This window comes from Aedes albopictus, chromosome 3, assembly GCF_035046485.1.
Source record: "Aedes albopictus strain Foshan chromosome 3, AalbF5, whole genome shotgun sequence".
Lineage (NCBI taxonomy): Eukaryota > Metazoa > Arthropoda > Insecta > Diptera > Culicidae > Aedes > Aedes albopictus.
In genome coordinates, this window is record NC_085138.1 from 223,433,351 (window position 1) to 223,451,762 (window position 18,412).

The following is an 18,412-nucleotide window of genomic DNA, read 5'->3' on the forward strand; positions in this document are numbered from 1 at the left end:
TAGCTTCCGGTGTAGGAGCATTTCATATGTAGCCACTGGATGCCAGTGCAGACGCTGTTTGAGCCGTATCTCCTTAATGAACTGACGCGTCGGGATGTACCCCCTCAATCTAGCTGAAGTCAGAAAAACAACAGTGCCCAGGCTGCACTATTAACTAAATATTCAACCCTTAACTGGCTTTGTCTTTGTCATCGATTGACCCTGTGAAGACCAAAGCTATGTTTGACCCTTATTGTCGACTTACCATTTTGCAGCCCTAAATCGAAGATCGGAGAAGGGATAATCATCAACGGTGTCCCAGCGTCCATTTGAAAAAAAAAAAAAATCCGATAAGTTAGGAGGTTCTCCAGCTCTCTGAACAGGTCCTTTGCCAATATACATGACTTGGTTTAATGTACATGAAATATATTTGCTGACGATGAGGTTGTGATAACGATGACAACGATGTTGATGATAAAGACAACAACCACGTCGACTTTGCGGTTGAAACAATTATTGATACAGTTTGTTTTTCCTCATCTCATTTTAATTGCAGGAGTGCTTGGCCTAGCTTTTATGAAAAATTGACGACACACCCACGCAAGGACGACCCATCCATCGCATCGGCTCACATCGGCACGGGCCCTCGAGGAAGCGAGCAATGTCCACGTTGAATCAGCATAACAATATGTGCCACTCCAATTTAATATTCATCATACTTTTCATTTTTAACGGTGAGTACGGTATTTTTATTTAAATGTTTTGCTTGTACCTACCAAACGGCGGGCGGGGAGGGGACATACCCCGAACGAAAAAAAAAAGATATATCAACCCATGTCGGTGTAGATTGGGTTGTTCTGCATCCAAGTTACAAGCTGCTACATGTTGGATATTTTGTGTATATTGCGCGCTTAACATGGTGTGTAATTATTTTCGTTTCAAGCCGGGAGCATCAAATTTTTGATTTGGCTTTCGAAACGGCAATTTCGCAGCAAACCCGGAATTGGGTAACCAGGGAGGAAGCTTGGTGGGGGGAAAGTTTAACCTTCATCCAGCCAACGTACATTTTCCACCTTCGGAAAAGCACAAAAATGATTATAACTTTTTTGTTTTTCGATGGATTTTGATGAAATTTTCACAACTTCCCGAAAAACTCTTCTAGTTTATGATGCCGGGGACATGGGTGCCTGGTCCACATGGTTCCGGAGTTATTCCGGATTGTCTTGGGGTACCAAAATTGGCCACATACTTTGCGCAACGTATATCTCAAGATCCCGATGAGGTAGAAGTATAGTGTCTTCGGCGAATTTGTTCAGCAGGTTAAGAACTAACTGGCAACGGCGACTTTGGTTCGTGATTCGGCCGCTAGGCGGCGCCAGTGTCAAAAATGTTCAAATCCTCATATCTCAGAAACCTGATAAGATAGAATGATGCTGTCTTCGGCAAAATTCTTCAGCAAGCTCAGAACTATCTGATAGTAAAGTCTTTGGTTTGGGACTTATCCGCTAGGTGGCGCATTGTGTCTGTAAAATTCAAACTCGTATATCTCGATACCCTAATGAGGTACAAGCATGCCGTTTTCAGCAAAGTTGTTCAGCAGGCTAAGAACTATCTGGTAATGGCGTCTTTGGTTCGAGAATCGTCCGCTAGGTGGCACCAGGGTCAAAAATCTTCAAAATTCTTTATTTCAGAATCCTGATAAGGTAGAATGATGCCGTTTTCAACAAAGTTCTTTAGCAAGCTAAAAACTGTCTGATAATTGAGTCTTTGATTCGTGATTTATTCGCTAGGTGGCACCTTGTGTATAATATTTAAACACGTGTATCTCGTTACTGTAAAAAGCTAAAAGCATGGCGTTTTCTATAAAATTGTTCGGCAAGTTGAGATCTTTCCGACAATGGCGACGCTAGGTGACACCAGCAATCAAAACATTCAAACAATTTTATCTCAAAAAACGGAAAACGTGCAGCAAATTGTTCCGAAAGTTAAGAGGAAGTAAGACGTATCTGGTTGTTCAGCAAACTAAGTGCCATTTGGCAGGATAGTAGACGGTCGAGTACGGTGGTACAAGAGACAATACTTAAACACCGTCTTTGACCCCCTGCAGACAAGTTTTGTCGCACTACAATATTGCTACTTTTGCTCCGTTTTTTTTTTCTTCCGGGAATGTCTCCGGGAATTTCTACAGGAACTCTCCCGGGATTTTTTCCAGGAATTTCTCGGGAATTCCACTGGGAGTTTATCCAAGAATTCCGATGGGAATTCCTCAAGAAAATCTTCCAGAAATTCTTCTAGGAGACATCCTCCAGAAGTTCCTCTAGGAAATCCTCTAGGAAATCCTCCAGGAATTCCTCCGGGAATTCCTCCGGAAATCTCCCCAGGATTTCATCTAGGACTCCTATCAGCAGCTTTCGGCAATTTCTGCAGGAATTCTTCTGGGATTTTTTCCAGGAAATCCTTCGGACCTTTTTCCAAGATTTCCTCCGGAAATTTCACTGAGAATTTCTCCAGGAATTCGTCCATGAGTGCCTCCAGGAATTTTTCCAGGAATTCCCCTGGGATGTTCTATAGGCATTCTTCCAAGAGTTTCGCTAGGAATTTCTTTGGGAATTTTTTTAGGAGTTTCTCCAGGAATATATCCGGGAGTTTTCTAAGGAAAACTGTTGTTTTTTGTTCAAGAAAAACCTCTAGAAATTTCTCCAGGAATCTCTTCAGGAAGTCTTCCGTGATTTCTTTTTTCACAAAACCCTCGAGAATTTTTCCCAGAATTCCTCTAGGACTTCCTTTACGAATACCTCCGGGAATTTATCCTGTAATTTCTCCGGGAATTGCTCCAGGAATTCCTCCAAGAATGTCTCCGGGAATTTCCCCAGGAAATCCTCCAGGAATGGTTTTGGGATTTTTTTTCTTGAAATCTTCCAGAAAATCCTCCGGGAATTCTTTCAGGAATTCCTCCGGAGACTCTTCTGAAACTCCACCGGAAATTTTTAAAGGAAATCTTCGGGATTTTCTCAGGAAATCTTCTGGGAATTTCACAAAGTATTCCTCTGAGAATCCCTCTAGGATTTGCTCCAGGAATTCCTCAGGAAATTTCTCTAGGTATTCCTACGGTAATTTCTCCAGCAATTCCTCTGGAAAATTCTTCAGGAAATCCTCCTTCCTGGGGGATTCCCCGAAGTAAACTTCTGGAAGAATCTTAGGAGGAATCCCCTGAGGGAATTCCTGGAGGAATCCCCGGGATGATTCCTGGAGAAATACCCGAAGAATTCCTGGAAATAATCTGGAGAAATTGCTGAAGAAATCAGTGGAGGAATTGCTTATGAGAGTCTTAGAAGAATCCCCGGAGAAATTTCCTTGAAGGAGTCGTAAAGAAATTCCTAGTGGAATTCCAGGAAAATTTTTGAAAGGATTTCCTGAAGAAATTCCTAGTGGAATTTCTGTAGAAATTCCAGGGAGAATTTCCAGAGACATTCCCGAAGGAATTCCCGGAGAAATTCCCGGCGAAATTCCTGGAGAAAACAAACGAGGAAGTCCTTGAGAAATTCCCAGAGGAAATTCTGGAGAAATTCTCAGAGGATTTTCTGAAAAAAAAAATCACGGAAGACTTCCTGAAAGAAGACTTCCTAGAAAAAATCAGAGTGCTTTTTTTTTTAAACCGGAAGTTTTCCTGAAGAAATTTTCGGTGGAATTTCTGGGGGAATTCCCGGAGGAATTTCTGGAGGACTTCCCGGACAATTTCTTGAAGAAATTTTCGAAGCAATTCCTGGCGGATTTTCTAAAGAAATTCCAGAAGGAATTCCCGGAGGAATTCCTGGAGACATTCCCGGAGATATTACTGGAGGAGCTCCTAGAAAAATCCATCCTGGAGAAATTCTTGAAAGAATTTCTGAGAAAAATCCCGGAGGAATTCAGGGAATAATTCCCGGAGGAACTCATGGAGGTATTCCTGGGAAAATTCTCTGAGGGAATGGGGAGGAATTCCAGGAGAACTCCTGGAGAAATTTCCAGAATAATCCCTGGGGATATTACTGAAGGAATTCCGGAAGGAATCGTCACAGGAGTTCCTGATGTTGGTCCTAGAGAAAATCCTGGAAAAAATTCCGGAAGAATTTCCGGAGACATTTCCAAAGGGATTCATAGAGAAATTCCCGGAGAAATTCCTGGAAAAATTCCCGGAAGAGTTCCAGTAGAAATTCCCGGAGACATTCCCGGAAGTAAAAACGGAGTAATATTGAGGTGTGACAAAATTTGTCTGGGGTCAAAGACGGTGTAGCGAATAACCTAGCGCATAAATCACGAATCAAAGACTCAGAAAGTTTTAAGCTTGCGGAAGAACTTTGTTGAAGACAGCATCATTCTATCTTATCAGGATTCTGAGAAATATATGTTTGAAGATTTTTTACCCTGGCGCCACCTAGCGGATGATTCTCAAACTAAAGACTTTACTTTTAGATAGTTCTGAGTTTGCTGAAGAATTTTGCCGAAAACAGCATCATTCTATTTTATCAGGTCTCTGAGATATGAGGATTTGAACATTTTTGACACTGGCGCCGCCTAGCGGCTGAATCGCAAACCAAAGCCGCCGTTGCTAGATAGTTCTTAGCCAGCTGAACAACTTTGCTGAAAACGGCGTGCTTGTACCTCATTAGGGTATCGAGATATACGAGTTTGAATTTTACAGACACAATGCGCCACCTAGCGGGTAAACCCCAAACCAAAGACTTTACTATCAGATAGTTCTGAGCTGGCTGAAGAATTTTGCCGAAGACAGCATCATTCTATCTTATCAGGTTTCTGAGATATGAGGATTTGATCATTTTTGACACTGGCGCCGCCTAGCGGCCGAATCGCGAACCAAAGTCGCCGTTGCCAGTTAGTTCTTAACCTGCTGAACAAATTCGCCGAAGACACTATACTTCTACCTCATCGGGATCTTGAGATATACGTTGCGCAAAGTATGTGGCCAATTTTGGTACCCCAAGACAATCCGGAATAACTCCGGAACCATGTGGACCAGGCACCCATGTCCCCGGCATCATAAACTAGAAGAGTTTTTCGGGAAGTTGTGAAAATTTCATCAAAATCCATCGAAAAACAAAAAAGTTATAATCATTTTTGTGCTTTTCCGAAGGTGGAAAATGTACGTTGGCTGGATGAAGGTTAATACACTTTCTGGATATTGATGGTATATGCTCTTCTAGCAAGTCGAATATTGCCAACATAATATTTTAGAAATCGAATGACAAAAAGCTTGAATTTCTCTTAAATTCATGGCGTATTTTAGTGGATAGATTTGCAAGGAGCTTTTCGAGACGTACAGAGATTCCGCTCGAGCTGGAATAGTTACTACTCTGTATCACAAGATCATTAGAAACCTTCAGTGAATACATGCGGAAGAGTTTCTAGTCTCAGAACGAGATGGGTTCCGGACACGTAAGAACGCTTTTCATTGTGGGGAAAGAGGTGGAAGTGATGATGCAACCACTGCGTCCTTATGAAAATGACTGGGACCGAAAACTGTACAGTGCTTGAAGGGTGTTGCTGTTGAAGCATAAAATAACGGGTTGCAGATTTAGATTAGCCGGTTGATCGATTATTCTGTGATGTGTTGTTTTAATGTAAGATAACGTTTTTTCGACCTTTTACTTGCGATGCATATTTCCAAACGAATGTACATAAGCTGTATGTATTGGCAAAAGGGAAAACTATACAAAATAAGAAAAAAGAACAGGCTCGGAATTGAACCCAATGCTTCTTGCATACTACTCGAGCCTTTAGAAAAAAAAAATCTGCTAATTAATTTACACAATTTAATGTCGCACGGTGTCAAAATTTCGATTATTATCGAACATTCATGTACCTCGGAGTTTTCTTCAAAAATGATTAGTATTTGGGCCCGATAGAATATTTTCAAATTTTGCATTTCTACATTATAGCCGAAATTCTAACATTCTATGAAGAAAAATCCGAGGTATATGAAAGTTCGATAATAATCAAAATTTTGACACCGTGTGGCATTTAGCTATGTCTTTCATACACATGTGTTATATTTGCTCTTTCCTGACATCTTATCTTCATAATTTTAAAACCATCACAGAATGGCCAACATTGACTTAGACTAAGAAACAAACCATCCACATAAGCATATTATTGTATAATAAAGACTGAATTACAGTCCACTCAAGCCTACTGCAATGTTTTCGTAGGAAAATGTAATAATCTCGGTAGGTTATTCAACTAACAGTAAAAGCTTCCCCTACTCCACATAGAGTTATGGTCATCTTAAGAAATTAATCCTCAATGTCGGGTGGCTTTCTCCGGCAAGGTGGCTGCCGCTGCTGGCTTACTCATTTTATGCCATCCGTCCATTAGTGCAGAACATTAGGCTGATTTGGATTTAATCTCCCCTTCCTGTGAGTTGGTACGGATCAGTCCGAATTCTCACTTGGTTGGGGCTGGGAAAAACTCCATTCGAACTGTCTGACGGTGATTTTTATGTGAAGGTGAATTGTCTTTCTTTCCCCTTCGACAACATCGAACCGATTTGTGTTCAATTGTTTCTCTTTGTAGATATTGCTTTCCAAGTTGATCTCGACGGTCGTACAATGAATGGAATGGTAGCAAAATTCATACATAGGTTAAATCAGGAAAAAGGTCAAGCAACGTGCCAACTAGCCAGTGAGCCTATAATCCAGAAGGATTGAGTTGTTTTGCTCCCGGCTATACATAGAACTTGGTCCAGCACAGAGGACCACTCCAGAAGAGACACTTGGTGTTCAATGAAGTGTTGTGTTAAAAATGTGATTTTATTCAAATGAGTTCGTGTTTCATTAGTGATAACGACTTTACTCGTGTTTTATGTAAATGCTCCGATTTCCACCGGCATTATTTTAATGAGTCAATTGAACGTTGCGGGTTATGGAAAGTGGTAGACGATTGGTATGTACGAGCGCCATCCTCATTGGAGTTTGGTGTGAGTGCAATTAGAGAGATGATGGTCGGCTGGAGTGAGTGTGTGCTGAACATGCGTTTACATTTGTTCCCTTGCTGGAGTGGTCCCACTGTGGACACTCCAAAGGGTACAAAATGCGTAATTTCCACTACATAGATTAGAAAAGACAAAATTCAGTTTTATAGTTGTAAGCTAGCATTATTATGAAAATTATAATCATTTATGAACGAGTGATCATTATGAGGCTGAGAAACACTGTCCCAGTTGGGACGTAACGCCAAAAAAGAGAGGAAGATGAACGAAATATGTCACATTTCATCTTCCTACGCAACATGACTCGTAGACAGGGATGGCATACTCCTAAATGTATGAGGAAGAATGAACGGTTTTAATATGAAAATGAGCAGCACTGTGCACATTTTATGTGGGTAATGCCATCCCTGCATATAGGTATTGATAGGATATAGCAATCCGTAACATAAAATATCATAGCACTACTGATGCCTCACTGTATTGTTACTCTTGGCGTAGAATGCCGTGAGTTCGCATCATTCGACACCACACACCGTTCTTCTGTACACCGCCAAAGATGGTCCTAAGTAGGTCCTAAGCACTCGACGCTCGAACACTTCGAGTGATTTCATGGCCTCCTCGAGCATAGTCTACGTCTCGTGCCCGTAGCGAACCATCGGTCTTTATCAGCGTCTTGTACATGGTACATTTGGTTCGTGGGTGATTTTTTTTTTCGATGCGCTTTTGTATTTCACGGCTTATGTTGTTGTCTGTCGTTTATAAGGAACTGGGTTAGACGAAGTCCTCAACCACCTCAAAAGTGTTCACGTCTATCATAACACTGCTACTTAGGCTTGCCCTGTCGTTTGGCTCCGGATGTGCAGCTCGGTCACCGTTCTGGTTATAATGTCCACGTCGTCCGCAAAGCAAATTTGCTGGATTCCGTGATAATTGCAACTCGGCTGTTAAGTCCGGCTCATCGCATACCTCCATTCAGATCGATGTTAATGAGTACGTATGAGAGTCCGCCATTTTGTCGTAGTCCCTGACGAGTTTCGGATGAATTGGATAGTTCATTCAAAACTCTTACGCAGTTTCGCATATCAGCCATCATTTCTTTGCTCAATCTGGCCAGCATTCCAGGAAAGCTTTTTTGGTCCAAGACATTTCAAAGCTCTGTGTGGTTGCTACTGTCTTATACTGCGTTGAAAACGGTGAACAAGTGATGCGTAGGGACCTGCTATTCAGAGCATTTCTGGTGAATTTACCGAATGGTGATGATCTGGTATACGTTGTCTCTTGGCCGTCGATGAAGCCGGATTGATAACTTCCCACAAACCCATTCGTTTTAGGGGACAGACGACGGAAGATAATCTGGGAGAGCATTTTATAGACGGAATTCAAAATGGTGATCGCTCTGAAGTTCTCACATTCCAAATGCTTGACTTTCTTGAAAATGGAACAGATTACCCATCCCCTCACTCCTCCGGCAGTTGTTCGGTTTTCCAAATCTCCTGACTGATAACCGGTGCAAACAGATGGCTTCGGTCAACTCACGTCCGATCACCTCACAGAAGCTCCATTGCTTGGCACTCCGCTTCACCGGGCGGAGCTTTCTCTCCCGAAAGAGGTGAGTCTGTTATTTCTACTTCCGCTTGTAACATTCCACGTTCTCCCGGGTTCCTTACCGCTCGCGCTTCATTCTTTTTCTCCAATATCGCTCTGAACTGTGTTACGCTATGAAAACATCAAGCTCTCGTTAGTTACAATATGCACACACATTAGAATAAAATGTCAAATCCGCAACACTGGAATGATATTATAAAACTACCCACACATCAAGTTAGCCCGTGCTGTAGCACAATCAGGCAACACAAATCGCTCTCAGCTCTCAATATCTCCGGCGATCGACTTCCGCCAGATCAGAACAAAGCCTCGTCAAGAGTCAGACGAGACGTTCGAGTAACCACCACAAGTGGTAGATAGTGGCAGTGCGTCGCAGAGACAGAAACAACTAAAATTGCATCTCCAAGTCCGTCTATTAAGGCAAAATCATCAGGACGGCCAAGGTACATTGATTGCCTATCGGAAAATAAGAAAAGTGTGTATATAACTTGATCATTTCCCCATACAGCATCAAGACGCCTGTCACACGCTTAACGAAGGGGATCGAAGAACACCATCCACGTGTGTCCAACCGGTGGAGTTCTTAGAGGTAAAACGCATTTACCCAGTGAGTCTAACAGCACCCGATAGTTAATCTCATTTAACCTCCATAGAAACATCTCCCCGCTTCAGAACTGAATCGTCGAACCGAAAATCGCCTGGTCTGGAATCACCGACTAAAACACCACGTAAGGTAAATCTTTATTCAAAGTGTGAAGGAAACCTTTTCTATAAAGCAACATTACTGTCACAGATCAGCCCTGCCACCACGAACATTGGCATACCAACCCTAGACGAAGGGCGAAACGAAGCCTGCATAGAAGAAGGAAAAGGCTCTCGCAAGAGGTAACGAACCAGCAAGAAAACAATCTTATTGGAATGCTAATCAGACTCAATTCCATACAGGGCCTTTTTTTTGCGTGCTTCGTATCGACCGGCCGCATCAGAGCGATCATCACCTCGGTGGGAGGTACTAGAACGCAATCATCGTCCTACGTCACTAGTAAACTCGGTGATCTCGGTCAACAGACGACAGTTTGTGAGTGCGTTTGTACCGTGCAGAAAGATAGAGCCGTTCCAGTGCATCGAGCTCGTTTAGAATTATCGAGAGTGCATCGCTGGCGGATTCGCCAGGAAGCGAGGCTCAGTCCATTCGTCGTTGCTTGCCTTTCGCCGGTGCATTTGTTCGACGACGAGAATGATTGCAGTGATACAGTGAAGTGAGCGGGTATTGATACAGCGTGGTAGGAGTAACCGGTCATGCACGAAGCATGAAGTGTCGAGACGGTGAATAAGTGATGGCTCAGCAGCCGTGAAGAAACCAAGGAGCAAATGAGAACCAACGTTAAGAAATAGTGTGTGTGTGCATATAACGCGAAGGAATTAGCGTTCTCGAAGAAAGCGCTGTCAGATAAGCGCACTCGAACAGTGGCGCGTTCAGAAATTATGTTTTCGTGATCGATCATCTCTTCTCTCCGGGGCCCCGTCGACATCAGCAGCGGTAGCAGTAGCAGCAGTGGTGGCGGCAGCAGCCGCAGCACTCCTGCGAAGCGGGTAGCAGCATACGCTAGCAATAGTGCCGAGGTAGGATAGAATTAAGACCTTCAATGTACATGTTTGTAAAATAGAAAATCATGGAACGTTTATTAAATTGTTTGTTCGTCAATCTAAGTCTTTGCTCATTGACTGAACGAGAACTTTAAAAACAATGAGAGGCGCCATAGCCGGGCACGGACCAAAAAGGATATAAGTCTCAATCACTCAATGGTGCGTTTTATCCCATTTTGATTTAAGGCATGCGAGTAGAGTAGCTAAATGACATTTTGATTATTATTCCGTCAGTAAAAGAAAAATAGTAACAACTGCTCGTAGAACCATTCGTTCTGTCGAATCCTTTCCACGTACCCGATGTTTCTCTCGGCTGCGTTGTTGATGGTTGCTTTAACTATACTCTAGCAATCCTCTAGAGGAACCACGTCGAGCTTGTCCTTGTACTTTCCTTTCTCGATGTCCTTGTACTACGCTGTCTCGACATTCTGCGCGTATGTTAAGGCGACATCCGGATGCTTCAGTCGTTCAAAGTTGTATCGTGGTGGTCGCCGGAACCGTACATTGTTGATAACAGAAAGTTTTGAGCGCAGTTTGACCATCATCAGTAAGTGCCACGATCGATAATGGCGATAATGTTCTACGTTTGACCTTTATTTTTTGTTGGTGGCTAAATCTATGAGTTGTAGGCCGTTTTCGTTCGTCAGCTGGTGTGTACTTAATAATCGTTGGTCTAAATTTCTCCTCTTGGCAAACTTGAGCGTTACCCTGAGATCTCGCCTAACTAATTATCATAGTACACAACACAAATAGTTATCAACTTGAACTCAATGATAACTTCACTTCTTATCATTTTGGTATTCTAGGAGTAAATTTGAGTTATTATTTTTGTTATGATGGCTCTTAGTTCAACCTAACTGATAACAAACTCAATTATCAAAGGAATGAAAACCAGGATACATAAATTGTTATCATTCTGTTATCTGCCTTTGCTCGGGTAACCATCCGTGAATTGTCCATATTATTATTAAATATAAATTATTTTTTTTCACCATTAGCCCAAATGCCTAAAGATATAATTTTTCAGGCAGCATTAATCGGGAAAGATTTTCCATAAAGCTTCATCATGGTCAAACACGTATTTCACAAAGAGAGATAAAACAGGCTGAAGCGTGAAACGATAATCCTTCGTAACGACGCTCTTTGTCGTGATGTTGTTGATGTTCAAAAAAATCTTTCAAAAATATCCCAAGCAGTATTGAGCCACCCAGCCAAGCAGCAGGCAGTACAATGGTTACTCCAAGAAACGAGACCGGTTCCTTCGATACATTCCGTTTATGTGGCCCACATTCGCTCGTCGCCTTCTTCGATAGCATCTATTCAATTATTTTTCGACGCTGCCATAAAAATCAAACATAAACGCATTTTCATCATAAAAACAGAAAACACTTCGGAAGCCAAATCCACTGCTGTCGCTGAGTTTCCCCAACTGCTCCGGCTGCCAGCAATGGGGCCACAAGGAACACAAATAAATGGTTACATTTTACAACGCCATAAATCGTTTCTTCCCTTATATCGGCAAGGGGGTTAGTACCTATACGCGCGGCGGGTCCATGAATAAGCTTTTTGGGCTCTCTGATGGGTATTTCCTCGGTCAGTGCTACACCATTTTGATGATTGGTGAAATGGGAACGGTTCCCCCGTACGCCCACCCGATTCGGGTGGATGCATGAGCCTGTTCTAAACTAAGCGTTGGGTTTCACCCTCTGTCTCACTCGCGAGCGATATCGCTCGCCACAGGGCTACTGATTGGAAAATTCAACCACACTAAGGGTTCATTACGAGTTAATGTTATGATCCCGAGGGTTCAGTCTGATTCCGGATAACTACATTACATGAAGTTATATCCGTATAGGTATGTTCGTCCAAGTGAAATCCTTATTATCTGTTTGCAGCTGAGAAAGATAAGTACGTGGGAAGGTACCATTTATGGTTTTTGATGGTTTGCAATTCAGAAGAATTTTCTTGCCTCATCCATCATAGGCGTAAAAAGGTTTCGATTTTAAAATGAGTAGTATTTCATAGTATTACATCAAATTCGAGATAAAACTGAATCATCAATATTTCTCCATAACACACGATTCGTGCCTGCTGTTCTCCATGCTCGGTCACGCCCTATGCTCGCCATGACACGCTCCATCGATCCGCCCATCGCCTCTCTGCGCTCCACGCCTTCTTGTGCCAACCGGAACTGTCGCGAACACCAACTTTGTAGGGTTGCATTCTTGCAGCATGCCCTGCCCATCATATCCTTCCGGCTTACGTCACCTTCCGGATGCTGGCTGGGTGCGGCGTAAAGTGCAGCGAGCTCGTGGTTCATCCATTGCCCCACACACCGTTCTCCTGCACACCGCCGAAGATCGCCCTTAGCACGCGTCGCTCGAAAACTCCGAGTGCTTGCAGGTCCTCCGCGAGCATGGTACATGTCTCGTATCCGTAGAGGACCACCGGTCTTATGAGCGTTTTGTACATGGTGCATTTGGTGCGTGGGTGAATTTTTTTAGACTGCAGCTTCTTCTGAAGCCCGTAGTAGGCCCGACTTCCGCTGATGATGCGCCTTCGAGTTTCACGACTCACGTTGTTGTCAGTCATCAGTGAGGATCCGAGGTAGACGAATTCCTCCACCACCTCGAAGGTATCCCCGTGTATCGTAACATTACTACCCAGACGGATCCGGTCGTGTTCGGTTCCGCCTACCAGTACCAACATGTACTTTGTTTCCGACCTTTGCTGTTTCGCGTTTAAGGCGGGTGTACAGCTCTGCCACCATTACACCCAAGTAACACAGAAAACATCTTTAGATATAAAAACTTCAAAAGATGCTCTATAAACGCATTATAAGAGCATTAGAAAACATCAAGTGTTATTTTTAAGTTCATTTTTTGTTGCGTGCTGACTAATAGCAAAAGAATATCTTTGGTTGTACAGTGATAGACATTCGTTTAGCCGAGGCCAAAAAAATTTCAAAAAAGTGTCAGGAAACTCATACAAAAGATTTTATGATAAAACTTTTTTATCGTAGTGATAGTATATCTAGTACTGTTTTATAAACATGTGATACATCACACTTACATATACACTGAAACAAAAACGAAGGTAAAAACCCTTCAAATGTCATTTTTTGCCTAGACATTCGTTTAGCCGAATTGTACAATTTTTAGAATTCCATAATAAAAAACTAACAAATTTCGAAAAATATCCATCAAAATCATTTTGTATGGTGACCAGCATTATAGATCGACTTGTAAATCATGAATTAGATCGTGTTGGAAGTGTTGCCATATTAATTTTGCATGCATCTCATATAAATATGTCATAATATTGTAAATGTTTCCAAATCGAGATTTTATGTAGTTATTTTTATCGGAAGTGTTTCAAAAGAATCTAATGAAAGTTTCATGACCAAAACAGGTTGAAAATTTACGAATAACAATGTTTCTAACAGAAAAAAATAACGCAAACCAGCAAAAAATCACGTATTAAAGTATTGTTTTTAAAGAAATATAATGGTTTCACTTGCATAAATCACAGCGTTAACTACTATTACGTCTTCTAATAGCTCCCAATATCTTCTAGACTGTATTCTGGCTGAAATAACATACATGAGACGGCTCATATTTCGAGAAATGGCAATGAAAGTATTCAAATTTCTAGCATGAACTACTTGTTTCATAATTTAGACATCCTTTTCAAATAAATCATGTTAAAAATGAATGTGGTTCACAACAAATACTCATTTATAATATATTTCTTCAGATTGAATGAAATAATCCAATTGTTTGACCATATCTTACATTTTTGTATGAGCATCTGCTTTTAAATAAACAGGGTACAAAAATTCTGACACTTCTTGCAGTTGTTTCACTTAGCAATCTTCTAACTCATTTAGTGATGCTAGTATCAAAGAGGTATACTCCACCGGCATTAGGGCACGTCTTTACTTCAATGCAGAACTATTTATTTTAGCTCTTATCAATCTCATTTTAAAGTTTAACCAACCAAAAACCAATATACTTATTTTTTTCACGACATTTTATGCAATAATTTGAACATTTCTAACAATAATTCTGTGTCATATTTTCAAAACTGCTGATCTAATTTACGTTTGAGTGGTTACAGAAATCATTTTTCTTAAATAAATTTGTTTATCGTCGCTTCCCCTTAACGGAACATTTTTTTAATAATATTTCTTTGAATTTCACAAATAAACAAACTTTTAAGGTAAATTATTTTGCTAACACGTCGTAAACTAAATGCCTTGGAGTAAATCCTCGAAATATACTCACGAAATTGCAACAAATCTATTGAAAACCAAATTTTCATTTACCTCGGCTAAACGAATGTCTAGGCAAAAAATGACATTTGAAGCATTTTTACCCTCGGTTTTGTTTCAGTGTATATGTAAGTGTGATGTATCACATTTTTAAAAAAACAGTACTAGATATACTATCACTACGATAAAAAAAGTTTTGTCGTAAAATCTTTTGTATGGGTTTCCTGACACTTTTTTTGGTCTCGGCTAAACGAATGTCTATCACTGTATAACATGAAAAAATACGTATAAAATTCTAATATTCAACACCTATCACCGTCCAATGTTGACAGCAATAATTGTTTACGTTTTAATTTGAAGTTTGTTTATGAACCATGCTGCGGTCATCCTGCGGCTACTCAGTTTCATCCGACAAAGCTATCCCAAGTGATGCGGAGGAAAACCTGCCTACGGCAAAAATCAACCTAATCGGCTAAATATTAAATAAAAAAGATCTTCAGCTGAACCGGGACCAGTTTAGTTTCAATAAGGTCGACAGCTCAATACAGCGCTGAGTTCCCATAAGGAAACTAACATTCCCCTCGCCAAGTTCTTCTGAGCAGCCGCAATTATCGTCCCTGTGCAAACAGGGTCAACACTTACTGAGAAGTATCCGGCCAGAGCGCTTGGCGTTACGGTCCATTAGTAAGCCACATCAGCAGCCGGAACACGGTCGACAAATTCGTCAACAATTCTGCAAGCAACCAGCAAGATTCTGTTTCGATTTCATATGCTGCATTTCATAGTTGGTGCCAAGTACTCCACACTCAGGAACCATCCAATTATTGGTTGTGTTCTCCGACATAAACTAGTCGGGTATCACCGTTTTCTGTAAACTGTGCACATTAAATTTTACCGATAATTCTATACAACTATGAGCCTCAATCAGCATAATAAATCACCATTACTATTGATTTTGTTTGGACACTGACAGATCAACCAACTAGCTATAATGTAGTTATTTTGGCGTTGTAGTGATTATCACAAAACAAACAAAGAAGTTAGCATGTTGAAAAGCTGTTATTTAAATGTATTTGTAGTATCCGCCGGTGACCACATTTCGATGGTTTCTGCCTTCTGGTCCAGGTAACCGCCAGAATCCGGATTCTCTGCTTCCTCGTAGCAGCCGCCACCAATCACGTCTCCTCGCGCACTCCCCAATCCCAAGTCCTCTCGCGTCAGGTGTGTTCGTGCGTCACTGATCCAGACCCTACATCCCACCTTTCTTCTAAATCAAGAAAAATATGAAAATTATAATACTTCATTTTACAAGAAGCTACGCCATATAACATGCCGAAGAATATTGATACCATCCCTGATGTCATAAAATGCCTCATAATTGAGTGCAGTCTTTATATCTTAATTCATCCTGCCGAGCCACTTATCATATGATGCATACCTATTTCCATAAGCAATGATTATGTGCTTGTTCGTATCTTATATCGTCCGTAAATTCTAAACAATTAGACTTGTGTATGACATACCTCAATAAGTATGATACTTCCCCTCCTTCCACTTGATTTTTTAATTTTTTTTGTTTTGTTACATGGCACGGCACTATAGCGCGTTAAAAATGTAAACTAATATTCTGCATTATAAGTTCAGAAAAAAAATATCGAAAAAAATGCTATTTCCGTGAGATTTCAAGTTTAGAAAAAACTATTAAAATCAAAGACGTTCGGTCTGTGCAAACAGTTCACTGCAATGCTTTTTAACTTCAAGTCTGTTAAGTTAAACAAATTTGCAGTTATTGCACCGCTATCCGTCATAATGATGCTCCAAGTTAGCCCAAATCAACAGCCTGGTAAACTGAACGTTAGTTTAACTTTAACGTATTGAAAGTTGACGTCTATCAGACGTTGCAGTTATTGAATCGTTCGCTAAGTAGAACTAAAACCTGTTGCAGTTATCGAACGTCAACTGTAGTTCGCTGAAAAGCAGATCGCATTTATTTCCCAGACACTCTCAACTGCCATGCTCGTTTAACTAATAACCTAAAAATATACCTAAGAAAACTTCACAAGTCTACAACTGTATACCTCATAATCTCAAACACTAACATATCCAAAAACATAAACCCGCACTAGGAGCAAGACTCTGTGAAATCCGTAGCAACTCCGAGCAATCCTTTTTCTACAACACCCGATAGAACCAGGTTAAAACAATAATTCTATGCTATATTTGTTAACTTAGTGTTCCATTGTCTCATTCCATAAAATATCGAACCAGATGATGTTTGAGTACCAACAAACTAATCGATGTTCGAATCCAAATACGGTATTATTCCGATTTTTTCACGCCCCTTTTCAAAAATGCTTTTGGATATTCTACAAAATCTATACGCATATTTTATATTTTTAACGTTGCAAAACGCGCCTTCAACATTCATCTTAAAGAAGAGGGGAAGCACTTGCTCTCAAATGTAACAGCAAATAAATGAAACATAATGGACTGACGCGCGGAGGCCGTGATAAAATCGGAACATTACTGTAACTCCATTAGTCTTATCAATTCACTGAATTACATCCGTTAGACAGAAATCGATTAACAAATCAAATTGTTCAATTTATTCTTAAATAAAAAAATTCTATCTTCACATCCAGTAATCCAAGGATTAATGGATTAACCGATACACCGATTAGTAGCCCATACAAGACTTTAACATTCATTTTTTTTAGTTGGCTGTTCTCTAAATCCATTGGTGGAATTGATCATCTTATACTTGAACTATGTACTACTACTACTAGGTAAAGTTATTCATCTTAGTTGTACTCCATATTTGCTTCTCGAACCTATAAAATATAAATACCAGTCAGTTCTTCTTAAATCGACTAACAGAAATAATTAAATCAGTGGATCCTAGCCTAATCCAATTTAATCGTATCATTAATTTATTGGTTCTCAAGTCCACTAACTGGTCCCCAAAGCAGTATAATATTTTAATAGACTTTTACGCACTTGATTTTTTTAACTCACGTATTCCAAATCATTTCAATCCTGTCTATGTCTCAAAGACTCCCAAATCAACACTACCTTACGGACTCTCAAATAGTTGAACTGAATCCCAAATCAGTTAACAACCTTCGATTCAATGGATAAGTTTCTCCCAACTCAGCAAACCAATGTTTATTCTTAAATCAACAAACTAAAATTGATTTTCAAACCAATCAACTAATTCCCATATTAGCAAACTCAAGTCGATTCCCAAATCGACACTTCAATTGATTTTCAAGCCGATGAATTGATTCCCATAACAGAAAACTCGGGTCGATTCCCAAATCGACATATTTCGATCGATTCTCAAATTAACCAACTGATTCCAAAATCAGCAACTAAGGTCAATTCACAAATCTACATATTTTGATTGATTGTCAAACCAATCAACCGATCAGCAGCTAAGGCCGATTCCCAAATCGACAAGCTGCAATTTATTCTCCTATATAGATTCCTAAATCAGCTAACTCAGGTCGATTCCCAAATCGACATTCTGTATTGAATGTGAAACAAATTAACTGGTTTCCAAATAAGCAAACTGAGGTCGATTCCCAAATCGACATACTTTGATTGATTGTCATACCAATCAACTGATTCCCAAATCAGTAACTACGAACATATGCACTTCATTTGATTCTTAAACCAATAAACTGTTTTCCAAATCAGCAAACTCAGCTCGATTCCCGAATCGACATATTTTGATTGATTGCCAAACTAATCAACTGATTCCCAAATCATCAAACTCGGATCGATTCCCAAATCGACATACTTTGATTGATTGTCAAACCAATCTACAATCAACTGATTCCCAAATCAGCAAACTCAAGTCGATTCCCAAATCGACATATTTTCAATGGTTGTTAAACCAATCTACTGATTCCCAAATCAGC

General features: G+C 40.5%; 1 protein-coding gene across 3 annotated transcripts in view; it reads left to right on the forward strand.

Moving 5' to 3' along the window:
- LOC115267533 (zwei Ig domain protein zig-8-like) overlaps positions 1-18,412 on the forward strand; it is a 663,084-nt gene that overhangs the window by 216,554 nt on the left and 428,118 nt on the right. For all 3 annotated transcript variants that reach the window (XM_062859127.1, XM_062859125.1, XM_062859128.1), the window contains one exon: positions 536-713. In XM_062859127.1, coding sequence (XP_062715111.1) covers positions 641-713 — 73 coding nt within the window. In that variant the 5' untranslated portion in view covers positions 536-640. The remainder of the gene's footprint in view (positions 1-535; positions 714-18,412) is intronic.